Below are 13,083 nucleotides of genomic sequence, written 5' to 3'. Positions count from 1 at the left end.
TAATGTGGAGGCCTTTCAGGGTAACACGCTAAAAACACAATAAAATGTTTTTTTTTTAAACATCTATCTCCCCGCCACGTTAAGAAGAACAGCTAAAATGTTCTTGAAAAAAAAAGTGGCTTACCCTTGAGGTCACTATCTTCCATTGCTATCAATGCTTGCTCGAGCTCTTCTCACAAAAACCTAAACTATCCTCAGCATCAACTATAAAAAGTGAACAAAGGGATACTGGCCAAACTAAAGGGTGACACCAACCTAGTAAAGAAATGACGTTGAAACTAACTTTCTATTTCCTGCTAACGTCAGTGTCTGATGAAAATTGGTGCTGTGAAATCTGCGTCAGTCCTAAATTTGTTGGTTCCAGAGTATGTTTAATGCCTGTTTGAGGTCAAATCTATGACCTGAATATGACCTTGATATGTTGCTGATGGGTTTTAATTTGCTGGTAACAGGTTGCATCCAAATATCTTGGTAATGGGTGTTGACTATGTGCTGGTGAGGGCACTGTGCTGGGACTAATGTGCTGTAAGAGATTGTATCTGTTTGTTGGTAATTCTTTGCAGCTATTTCCTCGTAACATAAAGTTGACTGTTTGCTGGTTCTGGCCTCAACATGATGATGACAGTATATGGTTTGCGGGCCATGTGGGCTCTTTGTGCTGGTTAATCACAGGCAAAGAAGTCTTTGAGGGGTGCGAAAAGATGCCTGATGACAGGGACGCTCCAGGACCGGCCTAGGAGTTTCTGCCGAGCACCTCGACCCATGTTGGACACGTCCGTGTAGTGGACTGGGAAGCCGAAGATCCTTAAAGAGTTTTTGTCAACATTAGAAACCTAAATTGTTCCTCTGTAAACATTAGGATGCAAGGATGAAGCTGCTCATCACAACTAGGGTTGCCAACCATTGGTTTCTGTTTTAGATATAAGTTCATTTTGATAGTTTGAATAAAACTTCTGGATAGCAACTTTTTCCTGTGTTAGCATCATTCAAAAAATACGCAACTTGAGTTGGCAACCCTAATCAAAGCTACCATCAAAATAGTGTGTTTACCTCTCCAGCTCAGTGCACCATAAGATGTCCTCCTTTCCATTCATCAAGACTGGGAAGTGTTGGTCCTTCCCCTGTTTGATGGAGTTGGAGCGTGTGGTGATGGTGCGCACCTTGCCGAACTGAAAAACAAGACGACATTTCGTTTTGGAAAAAAAAAAAAAGGGGGGGAGTGTCCCACTTGCTTGATTCTCACCTTTGCAACTCGTCCGTGATCCAGACAGTCCTGGAGCTCCAACTTGTCCATCCCAGAAGCACACAGTGGTCTAGAATGGATACACTCATGTCAATGTAAATATTATATGCTGAACATTTACAGTATTTGGCCCATCGTTTTTGGAACCTTGTTTCGCACCTGTTCATACCCGGCAGGTTCCCCCAAAAATATCGAGCCCGGTGGGCTGCAGAGACTTCAATGGCATCAATCATTACGGGGTTACACTGCAACAAACGCACACGATATTTCGAAAAAACAATGTTAGGAATAATTTTGAACACAGATGGACAATACCAAAACAATACTCAAGCTGGTGACAGGTGGTGTCTATCTATTGGTGTCCATTTTCTGGCAATGGTGAAGTCTAGGCGCTGGTAAAGGCTACTTGCTGGCATAAAATCAATTAGCGGGATATGGCCTTTATTTGTATGCTCGTGACTATTTCCCGGTAGTGTGTATAAGTCGATTTTGTGGCAAAATGTAAAGAGGAGAACAAAGTACATGTTAAGAAGGCCAGCCAGGTTCTCACCTCCAGATATCGTGAGATGTCCCTCTTGTCGTTGACACCCATGGCGACCACATTCTCGAACATCCAGAAGAATGGACGGTTCTCTCCTTCTTTGGGCTTGGCCTCGCTCAGCAGACGGTAAAATTCAAAGAACAACCTCCCTGTGCCTTCTGGAATGACAAAACCCTCATGAGAACCCAGCTCACTACCACATCTCTGCACCATTGTTAAATCACATTTGACTTCTTTGAGAATGGATGGATTCAAAGATCAGCATTTACTGATTTCCACTTGATGTATAGATCATTTTAAAAACAACCACAGCTGTGTCAAGTGCTGTAAGATGAAGCAAAATAAGACAACAGGTTACTGCACGTTTTTCTTTGTTTCTGTGTGATGTCACGCAAGTTTGTGCTAGCATGCTATTTAGGCTGTTATGCTAGCTAATACTGCCGATGGCCCTCAGGTGAAAGTGGTTTGTTTGTGTTGACTAATTGAATTTGATTTGTGTAACACCACTTTATGATTGTGTACATGTATGGTGTTGATGATTTGGTGGTTTTTCTTTTGTCTGTGTTGCAATAGGCTGGAGTAAATACAGGTAATGAATGCAAGAGGAATACCAATAGGTCTTCTTTAAGTTACGCCACTCTGAATATTTGGAGACATAACACAAGCACCCGAGTAAGAACCTGTGTTTTTCTTTTTTGGACCATTTTGGGGCATCAAGAGGCAATTCCAAAATCCTTTTAGAGTGTTGTTAATTACTGGCGGATTTTCGCTGTTGGCAGCATGTCTGTGCCCTTTAGGAACAGCAGGGGTTCTTCACTGTATCTCAAGTACACCATGGTCGTCACGTCGTATTTCTCGACTTACCAAAGAGGCCCTTCCTGGCTGGGTTGACAATAGACAAGTCATTACACGGACTTCCACCGATGACCAGATCAAATGGTCCCCATTCCTGAATCTGAGGAAGAGTAGCACCGTGTTAAAAGAATGGAGGATGAGTTTGAAAGAAGTGCCATCCAACATGGTGTCCAACACTGTCAACATTTTGGCCCTCACGTTTTTCCTGGTGATGTTCCGGACGTCATGGACGTAATGGATTTTCCCTTCGTGTCTGACCACGCCGACAGAGATGGAATCCTCGCACACCTCAGACGCCACGTACTGGTCCACCTTAAAGCCCAGATCCCTCAAGACCAGGTAACCTGCGAGCATTAACACACAACCGAGGTGATCACTTCGCTTATGAGGCTTTTCTGTAACGCTGCACTTACCGGTGGCGATGCCGTCAAAAAGCGAGAGGACTCGGATTGGTCGCCGTTGTTCTGCTGGGACTGCCGGGTAAATCTTTGGGGTCTCCTGGAAGGTCAGTCAGCAAGTTAACAAGTAATCATGCTCAATTTCAATCTTGCGTCGCTGGGATAAGCCGTAATGCAACTCACAAACTCTTGTCCTTTGTCGTTGCCAAAGAACTCCTGCAGCTTGACGCTCCAGTCGTGGCGCCGCTTGAGGACACCGTACGTTAGCAGCGGCTGGCACATGTAGCAGCGCCAAGGGTCCAGGAAGCGCGCATTGTTTGATGCGCCGTGGTGCACCAGGATGTCGAGACAGTCCACACAGAAACACCTGCAGTATTGTATTGTATTGTTGGGAAAGTCTTTACTCCCTGTATTGTGTTTGAATAGAATATCAATATCTTGGTCTTAACATGCACACACACACACAAAAATGGGTAAGTAAAATCGGCTGGCCGGTTAGTCGGACTCTAATTTGTACGTGGATGTTTTTGCACGTAAACATATCTGTAAGCCAGGTGAATATTATTTTGTGTGCGTAACCTGCAGCAGTTGGCATTGCCGCACAGCAGAACCTCTCGGCCGCCACAGCAGACGGTGCAGTAGGACTGGTAGCCGTCGTCGTCATACATGTAGGATGTCTCCAAGTACACATCCTACACAAAAGTCCACTCGGGTTAGCTTCACTTGATCGCTAGCATTTGAGATGGATTACGTTTTTGTGCACAAAGGATGTGGATTGGGATTTTGTACAACTGAATGTACATTTGAGTCCATAGAGCCATTGAAAAACAACCACAGCTGCATCATAAGAAGAAGAAGAAGAAAAAGATAACAAGAAGATAAGTGAGTAATGATGTCAGCTTCCCATGCTAGCCTGACGGCTAGTTTATGTTTTGCGTGGTTGCTGCTGCATTCTTATATTATATTACCTTGCATGTTTGGCACAAGCCTCCTTCAAAGAGCGGGTGGAAAGTTGCTGCTCTCATCTTGCCACACGAGAGACAGAACTCTGACGCACACAAAGCCTCTCGATAAGCGTGCAGTATAGAAAGTGTGTCAAGTGAGAGAATTGTTTACCTTCTATACTTCGTTTATTATTCAGGACTTCATTGACCATTTGTTCTGGAAGGAGCACAAACACCTGTCAAGTGTGCGGGCCGAGCAATACGGCCTCAAATGAAAACATCCAGATTTTATTTTCACAAAAATCCCATTTCTAATTGGAATGTTTTTTCCACTTCACTTTCATTCCTCTTGGGAAAATGTCTTATTTACTCTGCTTTCTTAAACTAGCAGCAGGGATGCCGTTTCAATTCTTAAATTCAAAGAAGGAAAAATCTACTCAACAATAATAAATCATTTCTAATAAATCATGGAAGATGAAAAGGTATCATTTATGTACCTCTGCTGTACGACTCCTCCGGCCCAGGCTTGTTCTTGCACACGCTCAGTTTGGGCTTCTTGGCACTGGGCGGATACTCGGGCAGTGAAACGTCCAGGACCTGTATGTCGAGCACGGCACTATCTGCACGCACGCACACACACACGCACGGTCTAGTCACACCACCAGGACCCGTTGGCCGATCGACATCTGCTCACCAGCGCTCGGTGTGGGTTTGAGCCCCTCTTGGCCTTTTGGCAGGAAGCCTTCTTGGGCCCAGTCCATTAATGGCTTAATTTCCTCGTCGGGATTGTCGGACTCACAGGGGGGGAATTTCTTGCCGGCCCGAATACTGGCCATCTGGACCGTAAGGACCCAAACACAGCATACAATCATCTCATGAATGCGCTGCTAGCAAGTCTATCGTAAGCAGCAAGTATGCTAAATTAGCTGGTTAGCATACAGCTCATTAGCAGGTTTTACACTCATCTCATGGGCACCCAAAATCTCAACGTTTGGAGAAACAACAATCAAATAAAAAGAGATTCCTGTCTAGAAGTGTGAGGGTGAAGTTCACCTCCAGAGCTTGGAAGATGGCCCTGCGATAGGACACCAGTTTGGTGTAAGACGCCTGATTGAAGAACTTGTCAAAGGCAGTGATGGAATCCAGCTTGTCGGCGGAGACCTGCAAAGACACGAAGAGGGTCAGTCGGCTGGTGTCAGGAGCGTTGCGAGCTTGCATCTTGCGCTCCTCACCTCGGAGAACTTCCCATCCCCGAACCACTGCAGCCACCTCATGCCGGGGTTGGCCTGCCGTTTGCCGGTCGCGCGCCAGGTCACCACCATGCCGGGCCACCAGGAGAAGCCTTTGATCTTTCCCCAAACTAGCTCACCAACGTTGAAGCCCTTGTTGTCCTGCAGACACCCAGAAGTTCATGTACGGTCTTCTAAAAGCAGAGGAATGAATTGAATTCCTTTCATCAAAAGATTCACCGCCTGGCACATTTATCGTCGGCAACTGGAATCCAATCATTGACTGCCACCCACGAATATATTTGTCAAGTCGTGACGTGAGTTTGGCCCATCTGTGAGGCATCTCACAGTAGAATGAGTGAGGTCTCCTGTCTGGAGCCCACGTCCGTCGATCACGTCCTTACGTTATATTCAATGTGAGCGTCGCAACCGGACGTGTTGGTGCCACTGCTTTGGGCTGAGTCTTTGGAGTCGTTCTCCGACAAGTCGAGACGCGGCACCTCAGGGACCTCCTTGGGTGAGACTGCTCGCGAAGCTCTGCCACACTGATGGAGGAAGGCAAGAGTGAGTAACATCTCCACCAGATTCTTGTATCCCAGCACAGCCATGCCGACCGACCAAGACGTTTTGCACCACTGATGACAGTTTTTTTCTATTCTAGTTGGCATTCTCACCATAGTGGCCATGAGCTCATGTTTTCGTGTCTGTCTGCGAGGTTTGGCGTGTGGCATCAGACCGGCCTGGAAGATGGTTCGGGCAAGCGGCCTCTCTCTCAAAGCCAGATGAGTCTTGTTCTGAACACACAAAGAACATGTGTCGGTGGATGCAAATTCAGCGTCGGTTTACGCAGACTTGTGCCGTCCGCTTACGCCCGCCATACTTTACTATACGGGTCCCAGGTGCCATGCTCGCCCTCGGACCTCTTCCTGGTCCCTCTTTCCACATTCACGTTATCGTCTGAGGAGGCAAAGAAATGGAATTGAAAGAATAAAGAACTCGTTACATTTCATTGGGTTAGGGAATCAAATTCTATTCCCCCCCAACATTTAATAAGTTAAGATTAAATGAAATCAATTGAAATACATTTTGAAAACCAATACCAAATCAATCAAAATAAACACAAATGAAATTACAATTAGATTCAAACAGATCATTATAAAGTGTAACAAACTGAAAACAAAATAGAATAACTTTGAAAATATCATTTATTTGGAATCACAGCAACACAGCAATGAATTGAAAACAATTCAATTAAATCTGAAGCCAAAGAATGTCATTAAAAAAAATGGAGGTTGACTTCGGAATAAATGATTTCAGATACCTCGAGGTGACGAGGCGCCCGCGTTCTGTTTAGGGCTGAAGGGCGACGGTGGCTCGGCCCCTGCCAGCGGGCTGCTCTCACTGGTCATCTCCACGCCGCTGTCATTCTCCAACAGGCCTTCGGGCGGTGGCGGGCTGACCTCCGCCTTGGGCAGTGCAAAAAAATAAATAAATACATATACCATTATCTGTATGTAAGCGCTGTCTAATAAATAGACACTGTATAGTTTATAGTAGTATGGATACAGAGTTTACTGTGAACCACAGAAAGAATAGTCAGCAGAATCGTAATCGCGAGATAAACAACACACGATTCAATATTTACTCCAATACATGTAACGAGGAATAATCAATAGACAATGTGAAAAGCAGCCAGAAAAGTTGTCAGCATTGGATGTAGTGAAAAAAAAATCATCATGTAGTAACTCCTGGATGTACAAGCAGTACACAGTATGATATTATTTGCTCCTTGCTCACAATTGTATATCGTATAAGTATCAATGCATTGTCATTGATCCTTTTTTTAACGAGTCTTTCATTATATCCTTTCTAAATGAAGTTCCTACAGTGTATTACGTAGGGCCAAAGGTGATGAGGTACAAACATGTTTTAGCTTGAAGAGAGGCATGCTAAGAAAGAGCCGCGACTCAGGAATGTGATCTCGGGAAGTTAAGCGGAACAATTTGGTTTGGCTGCATGCGTGATGACACATCCGATGGTCGCTCGAGTGCTACGCTGAAACAGAGGAATCCTTGGGGTGTTTGATGTATGCGGAGAAGACATTCTTGAGGAACGCCTCCGAATATTTGAGCAGACACTTCCATATCTGATTGGGACAACTAGACAGAAGCACAGGTGCAGTCAGATGTTTCCGCAGATTCATAACTTGCTATAATGACAGTTAGCATGTTAGCATTGAATCAACTGGCATGGCAAAATGCTATCAACTCTGCCATCTTGCTATTTGTGGTTCTTGAGGTTTTTTTTCATTTGAACTTAAAAAGATTTGTGTATATAAATTGATTATCAACATCAAGTGTCTTCTTTTGAGAACATAGTAAAGATCTGTTTTGAAAAAAATGATGAACACAATCTTTAGGTTTTCAAGGGTGATACTCCGTAGGTGGCCTATTACAGGTTGGGTTGAGCCATTCTGGTATGGGGTAAACGGGGTCTTCAGGAGAATGAAATTGAATAGCCAACTGAATGTAAAGTATATTTGATCAACTTACCGTACTTTTCGGACTATAAGTCGCACCGGAGTATAAGTCGCACCAGCCATAAAATGCCCAAAAAAGTGAAAAAAAAACCATATATATGTATATAAATCGCTCCTGAGTATAAGTCACCCCCCCACCCAAAATTTGAAAAAAAACCCGCGACTTATAGTCCGAAAATTACGGTATATGTTCCTAAAATATTTACACGATTTAATAATGACCTCTTTGAATGGAATTTTCCATGAATTCTACATTTGAGAACCCATGTGTTCGCAGTTGATCTATTCTCAATCTAAACCTCAGGGCATAAGATGAAATCATTCAAAGTAGCGTGCAATGCTAACTGAACGCGGTGACATGTCCTGTGACTGCAAAGAGGCCGCTATTAGGGATATTCCAAATTTTGGCATGAATTTATAATTCACGATAACCTTCTACAGGTGAACTTAATTTGACTTGCTATAAACCTTTGAAGTTGACTGTTTCACAACGTGCTGTTATTTCACAATGGGCGAAATGTCAAAAATCCCAACAGCTTGATCCATGTTTCACCACATTCGTCAAGATTTTACATTTGAGGGCTGTTGAAAGCAGGAAACAAATAGGAGCAGATGGTGAAAGAAAGGAAGCAGACCCCGGCCGGCTAACACCCCTTCCAGACTAAAGTGATTTACGAGAGTGAAAAAGAGGAACAAACGCCAACGGCTATCACAAAAACGCACTGTGTGAAGCCTTAAAGCTGGGATGTCAAAGTCATTTTTGTCGCGGGCCGCATTGTAGTTTCGGAGGGCCATTATGACTGTCATATTATATACAGTACAGGCTACACAACAAACTGATGAATAATGAGCTTTGAAAGCAGACCCTAGTAAAAATTGTTCAAATATTTCAAAAGGATGCACGGTAATAAATATTGCTAGCAATATCTGTATTTTTTAAAAGTGAAGACAATTTGCAATTTTAGTATTGACACATGAAGTCAATTGCCAATTTGTCATTGCGGGCCACATGAAATGATGTGGCGGGCCCTATCTGGCCCCCGGGCTTTGAGTTTGTCCCCTATGCCTTAAAGTGAAAGATGAGCCAAGCGACGTTAGCAAGACGGTTTTTCAGTTCTGCTCAAAATACGCAACAAGACGTAAAAAGCTTTAGCAGGTTTCGAGCTAAATGTTAGCAAAGCTACGAATAGCATTTTAGCATTTTGTGACTGTTACCAGAAAAAGCATCTGAGGGTAGGACAAATGTAAATCTTAGTGCTTTTCGTGATTCAGGTTGCTAAATTGGTATACTAACGAGGTCACCACTGATGACAATTACACTGGTGCAGATGAGGGAGCAGTGCCACTTGGCTCCGAACTTCACACCAGCCTGAATGCAATGCGGACGATATGGCTCGGTGGCAGACTCACCATGGAGGCCATGTTGTTGCCGGTCTCCATGGCCACAGCAGAGTATTGATCAGAGGGCATCGCTGTCGCTGTGGCCGATGGTGGTGACGACCCCTTCTCAAACCTGTCAGTCAAGCAATCAAACCAGTGATGTCACTCAATTTCTGACTTTGGTCAAAAGTATTGAACGTAGCTGGCTGTCAAAATAAACATTTGAAATGTGACTGAATTGATGATGTCAAATATGTATAAGATAATTCATTGTATAAAATATGTAAATGATAGCATTGAAGTTAATTTTGTATCTGTTTACATCATTTTTTCCCCTTTCTGGTGCATTTAATAATTATTTCTATCTCTAATTTCCTGACACAGCAACAGACAAAACCAATAGGACAGCATTGGTACTTTTATTCATTCATTGATTCAAAAAAATTACTATTTTATGAATGAAATGAAACAAATACATCATTATTAAATGAACTAACTAACTAACTAACTGACTGACTGACTGACTGACTGACTGACTAACTAACTAACTAACTAACTAACTAACTAACTAACTAACTACTATTTGTCACAAAATATCACATTTTAATGAATGAATTGGCATTTTACTAATGACTATTACTTATATTTAACTGTGAAAGGCCGCATGAGTTGAGCGACTCTGGTCTGTACTTTTAGCATTGGTAAAAGTGACCCGTTGACTTGAAGAAATCCAGGAAACAAGCGCTGACATGTCGAAATAAACCTTTGATAAAACAAAAGAAAAATCCACAAACACACCATCGTGTGTTCGTGCCACATTCTTCTTTGCATTGTGCGAGGATTAATTACATTCAGCCTGCATGCACATGAGAAGCATATGTCAACACTTGACTCTGTGTGTGTGTGTGTGTGTGTGTGTGTGTGTGTGTGTGTGTGTGTGTGTGTGTGTGTGTGTGTGTGTGTGTGTGCGTGTGTGTGTGTATACGTGTGTGGGTGTACGTGTGTGTGTGTGCATGCGCGTATGTGTAATTATTTTGTGGAACCTCAAACTATCCTCTTGTCACTGAAAATCTCATCTATTCGCTGCTTTTGTGCTCAGGCTAAAGAAATAAAAATATTACTTTTGAGCCATCTTGTGGAATCGATGGTTTTGTCAAAGTACAGAGTTATAATTTTGTACTTTTTACAAAAGGAGTGGCCGCAACAACGTGGAGAGGCCAAGGAAGGATGGAGGACGAAGAGGGGCCCATCAAGGGATGGGGGGCATCCATAGAAAGGGAATGGGGGGGCCCCACATCAAAGTTTGCTGGCTGGAGATTATGGAGGCGATTGTTCACTTCCTAAACGTGAGTGCGTGTGTGCAGAATTCAATTTGTGTGTGTGTGTGTGTGTGTGTGTGTCAGGGGGGCTTGGGTTCTCGTTGGGGCCACATTCCTCATCAGCCATGTACTTTGGGATCACTTTATGGTCGGTCAACTCCACAAAATGGCAGACATTCTTCATGCAGGCGTGCCACGTGACTCTGCCGAGCAAAAACATACTTCCTGCATCTGTGTCACATGGGCGTGAAGCCCCGCCCCCTTTACACAGTCTTAAATCTCATTTAGCTGAGGTTGAAAAAAGAAATTGGATGTATTTGTAGTTGGCCATGTGTCTACTGCATGTACCACATGTAAAGAGCCGCTACACCTGTGTACCACTATATTAATGAGGAACAATAGCAGTTGATAATATACTTCATTAAAACAGACAGTCAAATTCCAGTGTAATTACATATAATTCTGTCACAATGCATTCATTGAATTACGATTGTGCTACCTCTTCTAGTGTGCCCATGTTGGCCACCTCGGGTTAATAAGACAGATAGTACACAGATTCATTGAGACACATCAGCTCTTCTCACCTCGTCAGTGCAACACTAATATTAGTTGTTCTTTGCAGAGGATATGATTGTGAGAGCTGTTACGTTATCTACTGTGTTCCTGCAAGGTTAGCGACAAGGTTTAGAGCAAAAAAAAAAAGATTATTAACATTAGGCTAGCAGATTAAAATATATTTAATTCTCTTTAATTTATGTTTACTTAAAGTGTAAACAATAAACAAACTGAAGGGGGAAAATTGTTATTGTGAAAACAGTTAAGTACACTGGCAGCATATTTGAAGTTGTTTCCAAAGTAGCCTTGTACATGATATTTGCAAACCAGAAGATACATTGGGTCAGTAGTTTTCAATCTTTGCTTTAGCAAAACATAGATGAACACCATGTCTTTAAATCTGTGACTGTCTTCCAACTTTCTTGTCATAAAGACAACAATGAGAAAAAGTGGTTAACAAAAACAGAGTTTATGTTAAGGTCCTATCACCAAGCGCGAGTGACTACAATAATTAAGACGAAGTATAAAGTTCAGAACATCAAATAGACCCGGGGCCCATCCATTTTTCAAATTTGGCCCCTTGTGCACAAGTTTGCCCGCCCGTGCTCCACTCTGGCCAATTGTACCAAATACAGCGTGGATTTGCTTCCTCAAGTTGCGCCGTGGTTTCCACACAAGTTTTCAGATAGACACGCATTCATTGACTTAGCTTCGAAAAGCAGCGAGCGCACCAAGAACATGTCGGAAGACACGTGCGTGTGTGTGTACATGTGGATCCCATTGTGCACAATGCATGCATGAATGCAAGCAACAATTGTCGTAACGCGACAATTACACGACAACAGTCAGGTGGACATGATCAGGAATATATGCGAGTTGGTGGAACACTTACATAAGCATCCAGGAAGAAAAGCCTTGCGTTTTCTCGCAAGTGTTCCACAAGTGAACGTTGTAGCGCACGAGTTGATCACGCAGTGGGAACTTGCTATAGGCTCTCTCTCTCTCTCTGCCTTGCTTTGAGTAATGAGTATCCTCCTCAGCAGAACCAACTTCTTCGCCACCTCCTCCGTGGCAGGCAGGCAGGCGGGCGGGCGGGCTCGGGCAGGCGGGGCGTCCTCTAGTCTCTTGCTGGAAAAGCCAACCCGCCGCAGGTGAACTTTCTGGCCTCGGGTTACGCCAGGTGTGGCGGAACTTTTGTGTTCACTGCTCAAGCGGACAGGTTGGGCAGGAAGTAGATGAGGTTAAAAAATAAATGTATTTGTAAAATAGGTTAAATATTTTTTTCCCCCTAAATTGTAATATGTATCATATATTATACATACATACATCTTCCCTAGAAACACACTTCAACGTTTACATGCTATTAGTGGGGTCACCAACATTGCGTGATTAATATCTAATAAGTTGTTGCGGTCGTGCCCCCAAAACCCGACACAATTTTGTGAATAAGAAAGAATCAACAGTTTCTGTTTTTGCTATATATTCATTTTATTCCCAGGGTCTGTCATGGAGCAAACAACATGTTGAGCTGCTAGCGGTTGTACTAACAAATTAATAAATCTGTTATTACAAGAGCATTACTTTTGATTGGGTTTCCCAGACAAGGAAAAAGTGCTGTAAAAAAGTCCCGCTTTTACCGGGAATCAAATTAGTCTGAGTCATTTGAAAAGACCACCTCGGCGTTGCATGTGTGCTTCTTTTTATTTCATGGACGAAGCACGACTCAACACTCGCAATGAATTTTGTGCTAATGAGCTTGCATGAAACTACTGAAAAGATGATGATGACTGCCACAATCACATTGTGTATTGTTTACGTGTGTGTGCCACACTTCTGCGTACTATGCTGGTCAAGTCAGAGGTAAATTAGTGGGAAATTAGTAATAAGGTGCATATAGTTTGGGAATTCCAATACAATTGGATATGATAACATGACAATATGATTCTAGAATTTCAAATTCAACATTCTCATTTGCCCACCCCCCCCGAAGAAGTTTAAACATTATGCCGTTAAATTACTTTGACACATCCAATATGGCGACGAAAATTGAGGACCAATAAAGGGCGCGTGCATGTCCCGA

At 43.1% G+C, this 13,083-nt stretch overlaps 1 protein-coding gene and 1 long non-coding RNA gene across 3 annotated transcripts; one reads left to right on the top strand and one right to left on the bottom strand.

Annotated features, from left to right (window-relative positions):
* Positions 1-595: 595 nt before the first annotated feature.
* dnmt3bb.1 (DNA (cytosine-5-)-methyltransferase 3 beta, duplicate b.1) lies at positions 596-12,081 on the bottom strand. Its single transcript, XM_037246220.1, has 22 exons — positions 11,896-12,081; positions 9,160-9,262; positions 6,532-6,676; positions 6,091-6,167; positions 5,885-6,004; positions 5,615-5,758; positions 5,214-5,372; positions 5,035-5,142; positions 4,676-4,817; positions 4,479-4,601; positions 4,154-4,198; positions 4,006-4,085; positions 3,617-3,729; positions 3,221-3,404; positions 3,053-3,137; positions 2,838-2,983; positions 2,649-2,739; positions 1,794-1,942; positions 1,403-1,488; positions 1,244-1,313; positions 1,051-1,169; positions 596-804 (listed from the first exon to the last, which is right to left on the bottom strand). Exons 1-22 carry the CDS (start codon positions 11,901-11,903, stop codon positions 663-665), a joined length of 2,439 nt encoding a protein of 812 aa, XP_037102115.1. The 5' UTR covers positions 11,904-12,081; the 3' UTR covers positions 596-662.
* On the top strand, positions 7,101-11,121 carry LOC119119778. Of its 2 annotated transcripts, XR_005097390.1 has the most exons (3): positions 7,101-7,385; positions 9,078-9,285; positions 10,322-11,121. It is a non-coding gene; the product is annotated as an uncharacterized LOC119119778 (long non-coding RNA). The 2 variants fall into 2 exon arrangements; XR_005097389.1 differs by lacking the exon at positions 10,322-11,121 and having other exon boundaries at positions 9,078-9,367.
* Positions 12,082-13,083: the final 1,002 nt, after the last annotated feature.

The sequence above is a fragment of the Syngnathus acus genome, chromosome 2, assembly GCF_901709675.1.
Source record: "Syngnathus acus chromosome 2, fSynAcu1.2, whole genome shotgun sequence".
In the NCBI taxonomy this organism is placed as follows: Eukaryota; Metazoa; Chordata; class Actinopteri; order Syngnathiformes; family Syngnathidae; genus Syngnathus; species Syngnathus acus.
This window is presented reverse-complemented; position numbering and strand designations above follow the sequence as displayed.

Coding starts and splice junctions, on each gene's coding strand:
- dnmt3bb.1 (XM_037246220.1), bottom strand. Junction 6,005..6,090: donor CCTGGGACCCGTATAGTAAA/GTATGGCGGGCG, acceptor TTGTGTGTTCAG/AACAAGACTCATCTGGCTTT. Junction 1,314..1,402: donor AACCTGCCGGGTATGAACAG/GTGCGAAACAAG, acceptor TATCCATTCTAG/ACCACTGTGTGCTTCTGGGA.